The sequence below is a fragment of the Myxocyprinus asiaticus genome, chromosome 26 (assembly GCF_019703515.2).
Source record: "Myxocyprinus asiaticus isolate MX2 ecotype Aquarium Trade chromosome 26, UBuf_Myxa_2, whole genome shotgun sequence".
Lineage (NCBI taxonomy): Eukaryota > Metazoa > Chordata > Actinopteri > Cypriniformes > Catostomidae > Myxocyprinus > Myxocyprinus asiaticus.
Genome location: NC_059369.1, coordinates 19,093,506 through 19,110,197, shown reverse-complemented (window position 1 = coordinate 19,110,197; position 16,692 = coordinate 19,093,506). Strand labels below are relative to the sequence as shown.

Sequence of the window (16,692 nt, the reverse complement as noted above, 5' to 3'; positions counted from 1 at the left end):
CGCTATTTTGGCAGCACGAGGGGGACCTACACAATATTAGGCAGGTGGTTTTAATGTTGTGGCTGATCGGTGTATATAATGTATATTATATATACAGGTATCAGAAGGTACTTTTAAATATACAGTGGTAATGAAATATTTACATGTACCATAGCAATTATCTGGTTCCTAAAAGTACTTCAGAGAATACATGGTCCATAAACCATGGTATTACTATGTTTTTTGGTTGGTGTGATATGGTCAAGAATATGTTGCCATTGCCTAATACCTAACTTTGATTAGCACAAATTGTCAAGTTTTGAGGAACACAACATTCCATCCTAGATTAATTTTACAATTTATTATGTTGTAGCTGCTTCATAACTAACTACACTCAATTTGTCAGCAGTGAGTTATGCGAGATGTGTGCTAATAACAGCACAATGACTCAGTGCTGTCTTACTAACTTCGAGTCTGACAGCCAGCTCATTCCTGCCCTTACTGCCCGTTGCTAGCCTCTTCTCCATGGTTTCAGTCGCACCACTGGTCATGTTGGTTTTTGCTTCTTCTTTGGAGAGAAGCCCCTGTGCCCATGATTTGTAAAGTCTCTGTTAGGCAGCAGACAGCTCTTGTCTGCTGTTTGGCCTTGCCTATTTAGACCACCACAAATGATTGCTAGCATTTTGTTAAGTGGTTTATTAGTGTGTCACATTAACAAAAATACAAACCAACAGAAAAATCTGTTATGTTTCCATTTATCTTTAAAATTGGCAGAGAAGTCAATTTATGCACTTGTTCTATAAGGACACATTTTTGAGACATACTGACCAGATACAATGGCCATGTTCGCACAGCAGCAGAATACAGTTGTCAGACCTGTTTTGAGACACAAAAGCAGCGCTTTGCACGTGGTTAAAAAGCTTTCAAAGCCACTGTCGGTTAATTATGATCTGATGGATGAACTTGTACCTTGATTGGACTAATTTATTTAATAACGTGTCGGCATCTTTTAGTCACTGTCACTATGGCTACAGCTGTTAGAATACAGTTGTGACTTTGATCGTTCGTTCATACAGACAGCATTCGAACTGCTACTGTACACTGTTGTGTGAACGAGACATTTCAAGACTCACACCTGTAAATAAATACGGTTGTCAATCCCAAACACTGACTGTGTGAATGTAGCCACAATGTATGAACGGACCTTAATTCCATCTCTTGCCATCAAAGATGTTTTGACTCCTGTCAAAAGTGTACTTTAATTGGACAGGAAAAAAAAAATACTTCAAAGCATGTTATTCTGTCTAAATGATGTAGAAAAGACTTGTTTCTAGATCTCTTAGTATTGTCAGATATACTCTAAATGCCAAAAGCTGAATATACAAACAAAAATACAAATAAATAAAAGACAACATCTTAATTTAACATCTAATACTTCTTTTGAATAATGCAATTTAGTACCAACCATTTAAATCTACAATGTGTAATTTTTTTGCCTGAAAAGTGTAAACACTGTGGAGCTATCTAAACATTGTTCTGTTTGAGCATCCCAAACTGCCCAACACAGCAACACTGGCTCAACCAATGGTGTGTATTTGGGGTCTAACCATAGGACGAGGGGGGGAGAGTTCAGGAAATCCATCTGAAAACCTGCAATCTTTTTTTTTTTTTTTTTTTAACAAGTACCAATCTTTCACCTAAACAGTGGCAGTAATCTCACCACCAACTGGAATTTGCAACAGCACAAATACACAAGGAAGCGTAGATTTTCTTAATTGATGATTAATGGTGTGTTTCTATTTGGAAAAACTTCAGCTGCTACTGTGAACAAGGTCCATTGTTATTATGTTTAATGTATACATCTAAGCAGGTTGCTTTTGGTGTCTGCTGCCCCCTATGCATGTTTACACTCTCCATGGGACCATGTTACCTCATCAAGAGAAGCAGCAAGTCTCTTCTGTTTCACTTCCCCATGGATAATGGCCGGTCACTTGGTGCCCCCTTTTGATTCTTATATGACAATGCGACTAATTCAGATTGAAAGTGAATGTGTATGTGTGTGAGAAAGGGAGTAAAACAGTGCATTCCCCCCCAACATTGCTCTCTAAAATAATAGGCTAAATAAATCACCATACCAAAACTGGCAGTGAGTTCCCAAAAGGCCAACATGCGGTTACATGCTGCCACACAGTGGTCAAATTAAACAGAACAGCCAATGAGGGAACAGCTGAAATGTTGGGGGAAAAGTGTGGAAAAACCCATGTCATTAGAAGATATTTGTGATTTTAAACATTTGACAAACAGTTAAAGGGAAAGAAAGAATTCTAAGGGCTAATCAGAAATCACCAAAATAATCACTTATTGTTAATGTACAGCATGCGATAATCAACTGGTCCTTTAAATATAAAATAATATAGGGCAAACACATTCAAATGCGCATTAAATGATCTCATAACAATCCCCAATGTCACATTGTTACGCAATAATCTGTAACTTAGTTACACTGTGCGATGAAATAAGTAACAAGTGAATAATATTCTTTTGATACCCTCCCTGCGTTGAAAACACGGTTTTAAACATGTTGCATAACTCTTAATCAGAATTGACATCTCATGCTTCAAACAGACGGTTTATTTCGGCTACAAGTCGTGAGTAGGCGGATTTTGAAATGTGCACAAAATGAACCCATTTTTGAATATGATAATAACCTGCAATACACCTTTCGAAGGTTAAATGCATTTTATATGTGAAGTGTACAACTAATCAGTTATTATATTACTTGCCTGAATCAACTGCTTGAGGGAGAGAGAAAAACAGCCCAAAAAAGAAGAGACGAGAACCGATGATGTCCTTCGCGATAAAATAACAATTGGTGATTTGACGCCTGTTACATATCTAACTTATCACTACTGCATAGTTCATTTCATGTTTGAAACTTTGCAAGTCCAGAGTTCCCGCAAAAAACTGCAAGCGGCGTGACAAGGCAGGAAATACGTCACTTTCTGAGTAAGTGCGGGAAACCACTCAGCTCAGACCAACAGCCAGTGGAATTGCCAGTTTACTTTTAACGATAACAACACCTGTTTACATGCTAACATGTAATCCACAGATGTTCTTTTCATTCTGACTTGGGTCATCATTACAATTTGGTGCCTTTTTGGCTTTGAAACTTTTGAAAAATAAAATATACTTTTAAAAGTGTATTTAAATATGTTATAATTATGTTCCATCATTAAAGTGATATGTTAAAGACTTTATAAGTCATACAGGTAATGCAAAATTATTTTTTTATTTTTATTTTTTTTAAATCAGATAAATGGGCAGGCTCAGAGTGGACATTCAGGGGGTAAAATTAGCCACTACATGGTCTGTGAATAATATTTAGCTAACACATTTTTAAACTTATAGTGAATATTATATTTGTGATAACATAAATATATTGACATTTTACTTTAATTCTCCTTAATGTTATGCTTGATCACTATGACTAACATCACAAAATGAAGGAAGGATATGTATGCGTGTGTCCACATACATATTACATGCTGTTTTTTCCTCAACATGGTGATGATGTTTCAGTGAATGGCTTGATTTACATTTGAAATTGCTATTTGATGAAGAAACAACATGGAAGTAAACTATAGCAAGTACAACACATGAACAGTTTGAAAGGGGTGTTGACATTTGGGTGTATTACTGAAATTATGTAAGTTTCAACAATTGCCTGGGAAAATACATATGTGTAGCTTATGTACGTTGTGTGTAGCTCAATATGTTGACAGCCAGTTGCGTCTCATGAATATCAGCGTGAAAGTAATTAATCCTGTATGGTACTGAATTGTTACACCATCTCCTTGTGATATGAAAAATAAAACATCAAAATATACTAGAATATATTATATTCTGTTATTTTCTAATTGTCCTGAAAATGCTTTGAGATTTTACTCTATCTGGGCATTTTGTAGATCCATTTGTGATAGATATACATGGCAGGTCACTAAAGACCGGAGTATGTAATAATGTTTGGTAAAATACCCATGCATTTAAGGGTTAAAAGTGTTATGACTTAAATTTTTACTGCATGTTTTGCTTTCCATCCTCAGAGTTTTTGTCTCTAAGGTTAAGGTTATTGATCCACATCCATTATCATGTGTCAGTCAGTCAAAGAAAGACCAAAATCATTAAGAAAGACCAAAATCATTGACAAAGAGTCAGAATACTCAGGTAGACAGACAGAGTACAGATGCACCATTCATTTTAATCGTTCTCCTCACATATGAGCAGAGTATCCTGAAGTCATTTCACACTCCAAGAGGGGTAAGAACTATAAAACGTCACTTCCTCTCCAATGTGTCCACAGTGGTACGTGGTTAAAACCAGCAAACTCGGACGCCACGTATACATTATTCATTTTCTTTTTAAGAAAAGTCTCGTCAGATCGTGAATTCTTACGTGTGTCTTAGTTATTCAAGTTGACTAAGGAAACTGCATATTTAGCTTTGAAACAAACAAGGGGTGTGGACAGAAGTTTCCAATTTCATCTGCAGAAGTTGAGCGCAAAGTGAACTTCAACAGTAAGTATATATAATACAAAAAGCTGTTTTCCTGTTATGTTATTCGGAGGTTTCTTAATATTTTATATTAGTCGTATTGCGTGATGCATTAGAGCACACTCGACATGATTGTTGTCATAATGGTTGGCTTGTCCAATAATGCATCTCTTACCTAACGTAATGTTACTGTCGAATGATAAGAGCTGCCTCCCTGTTTTGAATTTTTTTCAAAACCAATCTGTTTAAAAAAAAAAAAAAAAAAAAAAAAAAATTATATAATTTTTTTTTTTCTTTTTCCGCAAGGTGAACATTTTCTTCGTATAGAGATTATTTGTTGTTTCTCTGTATTTCCTGCAAAGTGTCTATAGCCTATTGTTTTGTTTTCACCTAAAGCTTAATGTTAATGTTAATCAACTAAACAAACAACGTCCGTTTATTCACAGATTATTATTCACTCCAATGGGAATGGAAAGACTTTTAGCACCTCAAACGCCACGTCAGATTCTGCAAAGGCTTTTCAGTTGCTTTAGGCCAAACTTAATGTTAGAATGATACACTTTTGCGATTGTTACGTCATAAAGCTGTCTCAAGAACTTGAAGCTGGAACACTCATTTCCACGCGTTCAAAGATTGCGTACTGTACACGTATTAGGCCTATGCTGCTTCATCAGCAATATTTTATCTTTACTGTCCTCAGGTAATGTCCCTTTATATGTGACATCAGGACAGTAAACGAAGAATATTGCGCCACCCCAGTTGTAAATGTAATTTAATGTTAATAGTTTATATATATATATATATATATATATATATATATATATATATATATATATAATGGCACCAATGTTAAGATTGTGTACTAATTAATATTAGTCCTATTCTTATTTAAGCATGGTAATGATTTCAGACTAATAGTCATATTATTGCTTCAAATCATGTAGGAACCTGGTTTGGATGATTCCAAATGATATTTGTTTTATTATAGTCCAGTCTGCCTGTGTGTGTTTTCTGCAATGTTGACAGGGTGTTGCAGGTTATATTCTGTTTAAAGTGTTTAAACTGGTTTAAACTGGTCAGCCTTGTTCTGTGTAGACGCTGGTTGGTTTGAAGCCCACAGTTTTTAGTCCCAACCTCTCACCTTGTTCTCTGTGGCTGGTTCCACCCAGTCTCTTAATTCTTGGAATGAAATAAACATTTGCTTTGTGGAAAAAATTGAAGGTATACTAAATTATTATTATTATTATTATTATTTACAATAGAGTAAACATGAGTGAACCGGACCAGCAACAGGATGAGATGCCTGCATACCTGAAGGATGAGCCTCCAGCAGGTAGTGCAAACTATGGTGACATTTTAGTAACTGTGGCAAGAATGACTTGCCACAGTTATTCGTTCTTGCTACAGCCAAGCATATTAAGAACTTTCTAATCTTGAACTCAGTCATGCAAAACACATTTTATACAGCTGTCCTTTGTACATCTTCATGCTAGAGAATGATAACACTCTGTGCCACATTGTGGTGCTCTTGCCCAATCCAAGACAGTCACTTGGCCACTTCCCTACTGTTTTCCTGATGTATTTGTCATACTTCATAGATTGGGTTAATATAATTGTGTATTACAATGTATAGTGTAAAATTATTTGGACACTTAAGCCACACTTAAAATGTTTGAATGCCATTGCATTAGATGACAAAATATCAAACCAAGTGGCATTTATTTTAAAGAAAGATAGCACAAGCACACTTTCCAAGCAAAACATTTCACAAAACGTTTTTGAGGGTGTTTAAAATTAAGATAAAGAATTTAGACAGTTTCTGGTGGTAAAATTTAGCAGGACATGTCTATAGTTAACGTACCCTTGTGAATAACTGACTTGATTACTTTTGGTTAAAAGTTATTTTGAGAAGTGAAGGTAGTTCTGAGAAAATGTCACATTTTTTTTGTATGCAGATGCCACTTGATTTGATATTTGTTTTTATATTGAAATTAGTGATAGACTAATAAATCAGCCTGGGCGAATAATTGGCTGATTTTCAGCCTTTTCAAGATTAATGCTATCAGGCATTTAGCAGATTTGCCAAAATCTACAGACATTGGATTGTGCATATTTTCTATTTTCAAATATTTTAGAGAATTATGAGTGATAAATTGTAATATTGGTATTTATTTAATTTTAGGAATTTTGTTTATCTTGTTTTCTTAGTTGACACCATTCAATTGTGTTCCAGCTATTGGTCACCTTTTTCTATAGATATTGATATTGGCATTGTCAAGACCCATATCAGTTTACCACTAATTCAAATGCAGTGACCTTCAGACATTTTTAAGTGTGGCTTAAGTGTCAAAATAGTTTTTTGGGCTACTGTATTGTGTACATTGTACCCATAAATATAAAATACAGTGCATTCATAAAGTATTCAGACCCCCTCATTTTCTTCACTTTTTGTTATGTTGCTGCCTTATGCTAAAATGCTTTAAAAAAATTTTTTTCCACATCAATCTACACTCCATACCCCATAATGACAAAGCAAAAAACTTAAGTTTATTAAAAAGAAAAAACTGAAACATCACACTGACATTTATTCAAACCCTTAACTCAGTACTTAGTTGAAGCACCTTTGGCAGCGATTACAGCCTCAAGTCTTTTTGGGTATATTGGTTTTGTGACAAGCTTTGCACACCTGGATTTGGGGATTTTCTGCCATTCTTCTCTGCAGATCCTCTTAAGCTCTGTCAGGTTGGATGGGAATTTTCAGGTCTCTCTAGAAATGTTCGATTGTGTTCAAGTTCGGGCTCTGGCTGGACCACTCAAGGACATTCAAAGAGTTGTCCTTAAACCACTCTTGCATTGTCTTGGCTGTGTGCTTGGGGTCATTGTCCTGTTGGAAGGTGAACTTTCAGCCCAATCTGAGGTCCTGAGCGCTCTGGACCAGGTTTTCATGAAGGATATTGCTGTATTTTGCTGCGTTCAGCTGTCCTTCAACCCTGACCAGTCCCCCAGTATCTGCCACTGAAGAACACACAGACAGCATGATGCCACCACCACCATGCTTCACCGTTGGGATTGTATTGCGCAGGTGATGAGCGGTGGATTCCTCCAGACATGACGCTTGTAATTGAGGCCAAACAGTTCAATCTTCATTTCATCAGACCAGAGAATTGTGTTTCTTATAGTCTCAGAGTCCTTTAAGTGCTTTTTTGCAAATTCCAAGCAGACTATCATGTGTCTTGCACTGAGGAGAGGCTTCCGTCTGGCCACTCTGCCATAAAGCCCAGATCAGTGGAGTGTTGCACTGATTGTTTTTCCCATCTCCACACATGATCTCTGGAGCTCAGTCAGAGTGACCATTGGGTTCTTGGTCACCTCTCTTACCAAGGCCCTTCTCCCCCGATTGCTCAGTTTGGCCTGTCAACCAGCTCTAGGAAGAGTCCTGGTTGTTCCAACCTTTTTCCATTTCAGAATTATGGAGGCCACTGTGCTCTTGGGAACCTTCAATGCAGCCGAAATGTTTTTGTAGCCTTCCCCAGGTCTGTGCCTCGACACAATCCTGTCTCTGAGCTCTGCAGGCTGTTCCTTTGACCTCATGGCTTGGTTTTTGCTCTGATATGCATTTTCAGCTGTGAGACCTTATATAGACAGGTGTGTGCCTTTCCAAATCATGTCCAATAAATTGAATTTGCCACAAGTGGACTCCAATCAAAGTGTAGAAACATCTCAAAGATGATCCAGAGAAATGGGATGCACCTGAGATATATTTCAAGAGTCATAGCAAAGGGTCTGAATACTCATGTCAATATGATATTTCTTTTTTTTTCTTTTTAATAAATTTGCAAAGTTATAAAAAATCAGTTTTTTTTTTGGTTTGTCATTATGGGATATGGAGTGTAGATTGATGTAAAAATAAAAATAATTTAAAACATTTTAGCATAAGACTGTAACGTAACAAAATGTGAAAAGAATGAAGGGGTCTGAATACTTTATAAATACACTGTAATTAAAAAAATCATATATTTTTCGTCAGGCTTCTGTTACCACTCTTATTTTAGCTCCGCACTGGAACTGCTCAATTTAATTGAAGTATTTTACTGTAAATTATTAATAATTACTTCAATTACAATATGGCAAGTATTATTAAATGTTTGGATGTGTTAATGATTGCAACTTCTTAACAGTCACCCCATTTAATTATTATTATTATTTTTGGAGAGCTTTCAGAAAGCTGTGTCTTTATCTTATCTGATGATAATATCTCTTTCTTTTTCCTGTAGATACCAGTAAAGACCATCCCCAGCCCCAGCCTGGCATGTTCTCCAGAGTGGCTGGCGGTCTGTTCAGTGTCACAAAGGGGGCTGTTGGGGCCACGGTGGGTGGAGTTGCCTGGGTTGGAGGAAAGAGCTTCAATCTCACGAAAACCGCTGTTACTTCGGTTGTCTCTGTGCCAGCGATGGGGGTGGGGCTTGTGAAGGGCAGTGTGTCAGCTGTGGCGGGTGGCGTGACTGCCGTCGGCTCTGCCGTTGCCAGTAAAGTTCCCATTGGCAGAGGCAAGAAGAAGGACAAGTCAGATTGAATCATGTGGCTCGGAGGTACTTTCGTCAGAGGCTTCTGCATTGTGTCTTCTTCTTTGACTCCTAAGTGAGTCATATTGGAGTTCATGTTCCATGTTATGAGCATATTTGGACCATATCCATCTGTCTGACCAGACCAATGAGATGACATTCATGAGGTGGGGGTTCTTGCTCAACACAAGAACCTCTGTGTGTTCTTGTAGGAATAGGACATTAAGTGGGCATTGTATTCAGAGTTATGCCCAAACTGTTTATGTCTGAATTATTACATTTCTGACCAGATATGGGTGTGTGCACGAATTCTAGAGTAAATGTTCCGTTTCTTTTTTACTGAGCACACAAAGGCACACCATTTCAGGCTTTGTATCTATAACTGTAGACACAAATAATTCACATACAGTTTACACACACCTTACAGTTGAATTGCTGCAAGCCAATTGGTGGATTAAGATGATCAATCAAGTGTCCCTCAAGGTGCTGTGGGGGAAAATCACAGACTATGGGGTGCTGTTGGAGTGCTCTATCTATCTGATTGAAAGTTTGTGAGATTACTTACTTTGCCTCTGGGGTCCACACTGATCCACACTGCCCTCTCTCATCCAGTGAAAGCGCTGTGTCAACTGCAAAACACAGAGAACCCACAGGTCCATACCTGCATATTCTGGGTTTTTGTATCTGGGATTTTTTCTACTTTGATATAGAACAACCCTGCTGGAAAAGACACTTTGAACCTACCTAAGATGGTTTGCTGGTCTTAGCTGGTTTATGGTCTCCCAGCTTGGCTTGTTCAGCTGGGCTGTAAAGTTCCTAAAGCCCATCTAAGACCAGCAAACCAGTTTAGGCTGGTTTAAGATGTTTTTGTTGGCTGGTTTAGGATGTGCTCCACTATTAGAATTGTGGGCCATAAATCTGAATGCTGTTAGTACTAAGGCGTTTTAGGGAAAGGTGTGTGTGAATGTGATTGACAATCTTCATCAAAAAGTCTGTTTTGATGACTACAACTACAGCTGTATTCAATTATCCCATGACATTAACTGTAGTTTTCTCTCTTCTGTGTTATTCCATTGTGTTTTTTCACTTTCCTTCTTGTTTCTTGGTTTTGCTGTTTTATTTCTATAATGTGAATATTTTAAGGGCCAACAAGGAACCACATAAAGTGGCAAAGCACAACAGTGTTTGCTTCAAGTATTTGTCTTTTTCCATTACCAAAGAATACAGATTGAAAAAAAAAGTTCAGTGTATTTGATTTTTTTTTTTGTTGTTGTGTGTGTGTGTGTGTGGTTAATGGTATAATGTTGTGTTGATACACAATATACTTTATAGTATTCAGTGTACTCTCTCTTTTTAGTGTCAATTTATAGTTGTTTGTTTCTAGATTAATTTGAGGCAATTCATTTCAATGTATAATGTGAATTCAAGGGACTTATTAAATAAATAAATAAATAACATCAGAGGCAACAGTGATATTGATCTCTTTTAGAAGATGGAAACATTTTTATGAAATACAGTGGTCCCGAAAGGTATTTGAACATTTAAGCCACTTAAATATGTATGAACGTCATTGCATTATATAACAAAGCATTAAAGCAAGTGGCATCAGCAAAACAATGAATGATGCTAAATTTGGTTTGGTTGATATTTTGTTATCTATTGCAGTTACATTCATATTTAGCGTGGATTAATGTCTATATACTTTTTGGGTGCATTGCATCTCCATGAACAATGCACACAATGTATCCCTTGTCTAGAAATGCCCTGCATCTGAGTGCTTTTTCTATTATCTGTTGAGACTAAGTAAAACTTGAGCAATGCATCACATTAAGCACTTAATTAAGGAATATTGGTCAAAAGCACCATGTCCCTTTTTTGTTGGAAATTTCCCTTATTTGTTTTGTTGTTTTCCCTTATATGGGTGTCTGTACCTTCTAGAAAGAGACCGTAGTACAGCCTGTTAACGGTAAACACACACTTGCTGTCAAGTTCCAGTGCCAAGGTCATAACTTCTAATGCTTGGGGAATGAGGTGGCAGGGGTCTTTCCCACTCTGTCACCTCCTGGCACAAATTCATTCTTCACACTCCTGGAGCTTCTCTTTCAGTAAACACTTTCAATCAAAAGTAGACAGTGAGACTCGCACTGATGGGGCCAAAATCATTGACTACGGCCTTTCGATATTGGGGCTGTTCAGTTGAGCTATGAGTACCTCATGAAGGGCTGTAAAGTCTATGTTTTCAATTTCTTACAAAAGAAATATTATCTTTGTCTAAACAGATAGGGCCATTGCTAGTTGTTACATTTTTTACAGTGATTATTTCTCAGGATAGGTTTAGTCTTGAAAGTACATTTCTGTATCGGCACACACCTTAAAGTCTTGGCAACAAAGAAAGCTATTAATCATTTCCACTGATATTGTCCTGGAAAAAAAGATGCACACAGCAACCTTTTGTGAACTTTTGGGGAGTTTTGTAAAAGTATATTAGATAAGTTGTCATAATGAATCAGAAAAAAAAAAAAAAGGCTGGTAACATTCAAACATTTATTTGACCAATAAATACTGTACCATTATAAACAACTTACCCCAAGCTGACATTTATGAAAAATACCCTTATCCTGGGAACCAGAGTTAAACATTTTGGTTAAAATCTAACTTCATTATATACACTGAAAACCCTAATAAGTTGGCTCTGCTCAATTGATTGATTAAACTCATTCCCTCAATTGAAGTGAGTTATGGAGTCTCCAAAACTTGTATAATTAAGTTCACTTCACTTATATAATGAACTTAACTACAGAAATTAAGGTAACTAGATGCAAGTAGACTTGAATTAGATTTGCTATTTAAAAATTGTTGTTTCTACTTAATAATTTTAGTTGAATTGACTCAAATTTAGATCATACAATAACACAGCTCACCTGCCTATGCCTTGCCTTGCCTTTCCATAAATACTTAACAACTGTTTAACTATTTGACCCCATAAATTCCCTTTGACCAAAGAAACATCATAAAATAATTCAAGCATAAGGGATTATGGATATTCCCCATAGCCTTAATTTTGTAAAAATCTTCTATAGATTTTTAAGATAAATATGTGCAAGGAACATAAATATTTGAGTTATGAGCCCAAAACTTGATATTTGAAGTAATGTTTAATTAAGACAATTAGTTCCCCCCGCACCCCCCCCCCCCCCCCCAGTAATGACAACACTAGGGTTGACAGTGTAGTTGACCTTTACCAGAAGTTTTCAATTGTTTACACTGTAAATTATTTTTGTTGTTTTGACAGTATTATTACTGTATTTTCAACTGCAACTTACTGTAGATACTGTTTACAGTATGTTACTGTCAAACTGAGCTGTATTCTTTAGGAAGAAATTAGTGGGAAAATAATTACAGTCATTTACTGTTAAATTGCATGAGAACTGGCCCAATCTCAAACCTGTACATACACAATTTAGAGTGGAGATGTCTTCTCTGCATTGGATTTACAATCACATAAAAAGTAAAACTGTATGTGAATGCACCTGGCAACCTGAATGAGTTGCAGAAGCAAAGGGATCTCTTTTCAACTGAACCAGGTGAGTGGCAAAATCGCACAAAACATCTTTTAGCAGTTTATAATAATTTTTTCAAACATTCATCATTTGAAAATGAAGATCTGCATGTAATTTTTGACAATTGGCTTTATAATGATAAAGTTTACGTTCTCAAAAAGATACTAGCATTAGTTAATATGGCCATTCTGTTTAGTATTGAAGTAAGCACTTATAGGTTTTGAAGTACTATAAGTAACCAAATTACCTTGTCTGTGAACAAATGTTTTTACACTTGTCAAACGTACGCAACTTGTTGGACACCCCGTTTTGTATTTTTTATTTTGATGTGCTGCAGAGTTATACTGGCCACTTTATTTGACCCTTCCATCTAAAATAAAGTTATGTTATGTACAAATATAACATGTGTTAATGTTTTACTCTGAATTTTATTCGATATGTATACAAGTAACTTCTATCTCAGTCCTTTCTGAATGATGCACAACATGGTTGCTGAGATTGTATTCTCTTCGGTGTAGCTTAAATGTAATGTTGATCTAAAAACAAGACTGAAGTACATGATATGATTTGATTTTTGTATTTTCTTTTCTCTAGGTCTGGACAGGCAAAGAGTGAGAGCGTTCTTTCAGTCATTTGGACATCTAGTGAACTTAATATTGAAGTTTTTGAATGGACTTTTATGTGTGTAGTCATAATTTACCTTTATGAGCAACATTTGTGTAATATTTGAGCTGTCATTGTGTAATAAATGTTCTGTTTGCAAAAAGGCCTCATTTGTTTAATTTTTTTAATTTTTTCTTTTTACTTGTAATAGATAAGTTAGTTACTCTAACTTTGTAAGCTAAAACTGTGTTTACTGTGGTTAGTTCTACAGTATGGACACTGAAATGTAATATACAACATACAATCAATTACAGTAATTCATTTTACTATTCAGCTTATATACTGTATTTTAAAATACATCATACAAACAACTACCATAATTTTACAGTACAGCACATACTGTAAATCACTATGCAGTATGCTGTAAACTACTGTAGATAGTTTTACAGTAATTTTACTGAGGTATGGAATACTGCAGCTTGCTGGCTATTCATTGCCAGTAAGTTACTGCAGATTTTACATCAAATTTCTACAGTGTACGCAACAGCTATAGCAAAATATGGTGATATTGGAATTTTAGTTTGGAGGATAAAATTTGTGAAAATGATTTGTATTCAAGAGGGTTTTGAACTAGCTAACATACCAAGCAACTGCTAGAGAAAGCTTGTTTGTTTGACTCAAAACCTTGTAGTTACTGAAATATAGCCCTTTTGACAACTTCCCCTTTAGCCTTGTTCTCTATGCTTTTTACCATGTAAAGATTTTAGTGTTCATCTTACTGGGGCATTGATGGTTAAAAGGAAGCCCAGCATTGATGTGTTTATGAACATTTAATATGCAGCCTTTGGATCAGCTTACACCTTCGATTCCACAAAGACCTTGTGGCTATTTTCCGCCATACTCTTAAAAAATGACAGGCCATGTCCAAACCAAAAGAGCTGCAAGCTTGAGCCGCCAAGCATAAATCAGTGGTGACAGTGTGCAGAGGGAGGGAATTAAACATTCACCTCCCTATTATTCTCTTTCACTTTCCCCCACATATCCACTTACAAACGCCATGATTCAGGCAGCCTTTCAGCAATCAATAATGAGTCCTGTATGTAATTCACCATGGGCTGAGGGGGCTTTACACTTCACTACATACCAAATATATGTGGCTAAGTTGTTATAACAGATGATGTAAGTGCTTTCCTGGCCTGAAAATAAATAAATATATAAAACACTTGTGCTTTGGTTAAAAGAAAATGCACAATTCACACAGGTGTTTGCTATGAATGTGGTCACACACTCCATTTCTCAATATATGGTTAAAAATGTATGTGAGATGAGCCTGGATGCTGTATTTTCTTGTATCGGATCCATTAGACAAATGCATACTGTAACCCTTCTGTGGATGAATGATAATTGTTTTGTATATGCCTGTGAACTGGTGGCACCATCTGTGTAGGTGAGATGTTGTGAAAAATAAATTAGCACAGTGGAAAAATGGCTTTCCCTTTTTGTAATTAAAATGTTTTATTAAATCTTATAATAACAAGAAACACACACACACACACACACACACACACACACACACACACACACATATATGTATATATATATATATATATATATATATATATATATATATATATATATATATATATATATATATATATACACACACACTACCAGTCAAAAGTTTTGAAACACTTGACTGAAATGTTTCTCGTGATCTTAAAAATCTTTTGATCTGAAGGCGTATACTTAAATGTTTGAAATTAGTTTTGTAGACAAAAATATAATTGTGCCAACATATTAATTTATTTCATTATAAATCTAAAATTTAATTAAAAAAAAAAAGTTTTTGAAATTGATGACTTGGAACAAATAATAAAGAAAAGCAGCCAATAAGTGCCCAACATAGATGGGAACTCCTTCAATACTGTTTAAAAAGCATCCCAGGGTGATATCTCAAGAAGTTGGTTGAGAAAATGTCAAGAGTACATGTCTGCAAATTCTAGGCAAAGGGTGACTACTTTGAAGATGCTAAAATATAACACAGTTTTGATTTATTTTGGATTTTGTTTAGTCACAACATAATTCCCATAGTTCCATTTATGTTATTCCATAGTTTTGATGACTTTACTATTATTCTAAAATGTGAAGAAAAAAAAAGTATAATAAAGAATGAGTAAGTGTTTCACAACATTTACCCCCCCCCCCCCCCCAAAAAAAAACAATCCTGTGGTCACACATAAGTAAATATATACATACACATACACACACATACATATATATACACATACATACATATACATATACATATACATACATACATACACATACATATACATATACACACATAATAATCATACTCACTTAAAAACAATACTACAATACTCTCTCCACACCCCACCCGAGAGCCCCCCAAAAATTCCAAATACCTGTCCCATTTCTGGACAAACAAATCTAAATCACCCCATCTTCCCAATGACACCTCCTCATAAGCCACTACCCTTGCATCTCTAGATGCAGACTTAACGTTTTTAAGAATCTTAGCCCACACTCCTTCCTCCAATGCCAAGTTGAAATCTTTCTCCTATACTCTCTTGAGAGAAGTTAAGGCTCCGTCCCCCAGACTCTGAATTAACAGGGAGTAGTACACTGATGCCTCATGACCTTTTCCAAAAGCCACAATCACCTATCCCAAAGCATCTGCCTCCTTAGGGGGTTGTGTGCTACTCCCAAAAATAGTACAAAGCAGGTGGCGCAGTTGTAAATACCTATAAAACTGAGGTCTGGGGATCCCAAAATGTTGGACCAAGTTTTCAAACGATCTCAACACTCCACTTTCATATAGGTCACCGAGTGTAGCAACCCCCCTCACAATCCACTCTGGCCAGCAGAAAGGAGACTTATTAATACATAATTTTTGGTACTGCCATATGCTCAAGGCAACATTTAAATAAGTGTCCAATTTAAACAATCTGGACACTTTAGTCCATACCGAGTGTAAATGCGAAATAACGGGGTGTAGCTTAACTTTTCCTATTAATTTGATAGAGATGCTTTGTAATGGCGAAATAGGGGCAAGAACTGCCTGTTCAATAACAAACCAGGGAGGGGCTCTCACAGGTGGAAGTGACCAATGAGCCAAATGTCTGAAACTGAACGCATAGTAATTAAACAAAATCTTGGGTAGGCCTAGCCCACCATTGTCTATCAGCCTATGTAACTTATTAAAATGCAATCTGGGACGTTTACCATTCCAAATGAAGGACTTCGCTATACTATCAAATTGCTTGAAATAAGAGAGGGAGACATCTACATGGAGAGATTGTAGCAGGTAGATACATTTTGGAATACAATTCATTTTAATAACATTAACCTTCCCAATCATCGATAAATGTAATGAAGCCCACCTGCCCACATCGCTCGAAAACCTTTTTATTAAAG

The 16,692-nt window shown here is 36.1% G+C and overlaps 2 protein-coding genes across 3 annotated transcripts in view; one reads left to right on the top strand and one right to left on the bottom strand.

The window, feature by feature from the left end:
- LOC127417378 (NAD-dependent protein deacetylase sirtuin-3-like) overlaps positions 1-2,978 on the bottom strand; it is a 31,475-nt gene extending 28,497 nt beyond the window's left edge. Inside the window, exon 1 of one of the 2 annotated variants that reach the window (XM_051657384.1) lies at positions 2,763-2,978. Coding sequence is in view for 1 of the 2 variants with exons in the window: in XM_051657383.1 (XP_051513343.1) it covers positions 808-823 (16 nt within the window). In the remaining variant the exon portion in view is untranslated. Of the gene's footprint in view, positions 1-807; positions 825-2,762 lie in introns of those variants that run through there. The other variant, XM_051657383.1, reaches the window with a different exon arrangement.
- Positions 2,979-4,311: 1,333 nt separating this feature from the next.
- Positions 4,312-10,551, top strand: LOC127417384 (transmembrane protein 263-like). Its single transcript, XM_051657393.1, has 3 exons — positions 4,312-4,553; positions 5,792-5,862; positions 8,804-10,551. The coding sequence occupies exons 2-3, from the start codon at positions 5,799-5,801 to the stop codon at positions 9,100-9,102; spliced, it is 363 nt and encodes a 120-aa protein (XP_051513353.1). The 5' UTR covers positions 4,312-4,553; positions 5,792-5,798; the 3' UTR covers positions 9,103-10,551.
- Positions 10,552-16,692: the final 6,141 nt, after the last annotated feature.

Excerpts from the sequence above, each read along its gene's own strand:
- LOC127417384 (XM_051657393.1), top strand. The coding sequence starts at position 5,799 with ATGAGTGAACCGGACCAGCAACAGGATGAGATGCCTGCATACCTGAAG. Across the intron at positions 5,863-8,803 it reads GAAGGATGAGCCTCCAGCAG|ATACCAGTAAAGACCATCCC; the intron begins GTAGTGCAAACT and ends TTTTTCCTGTAG.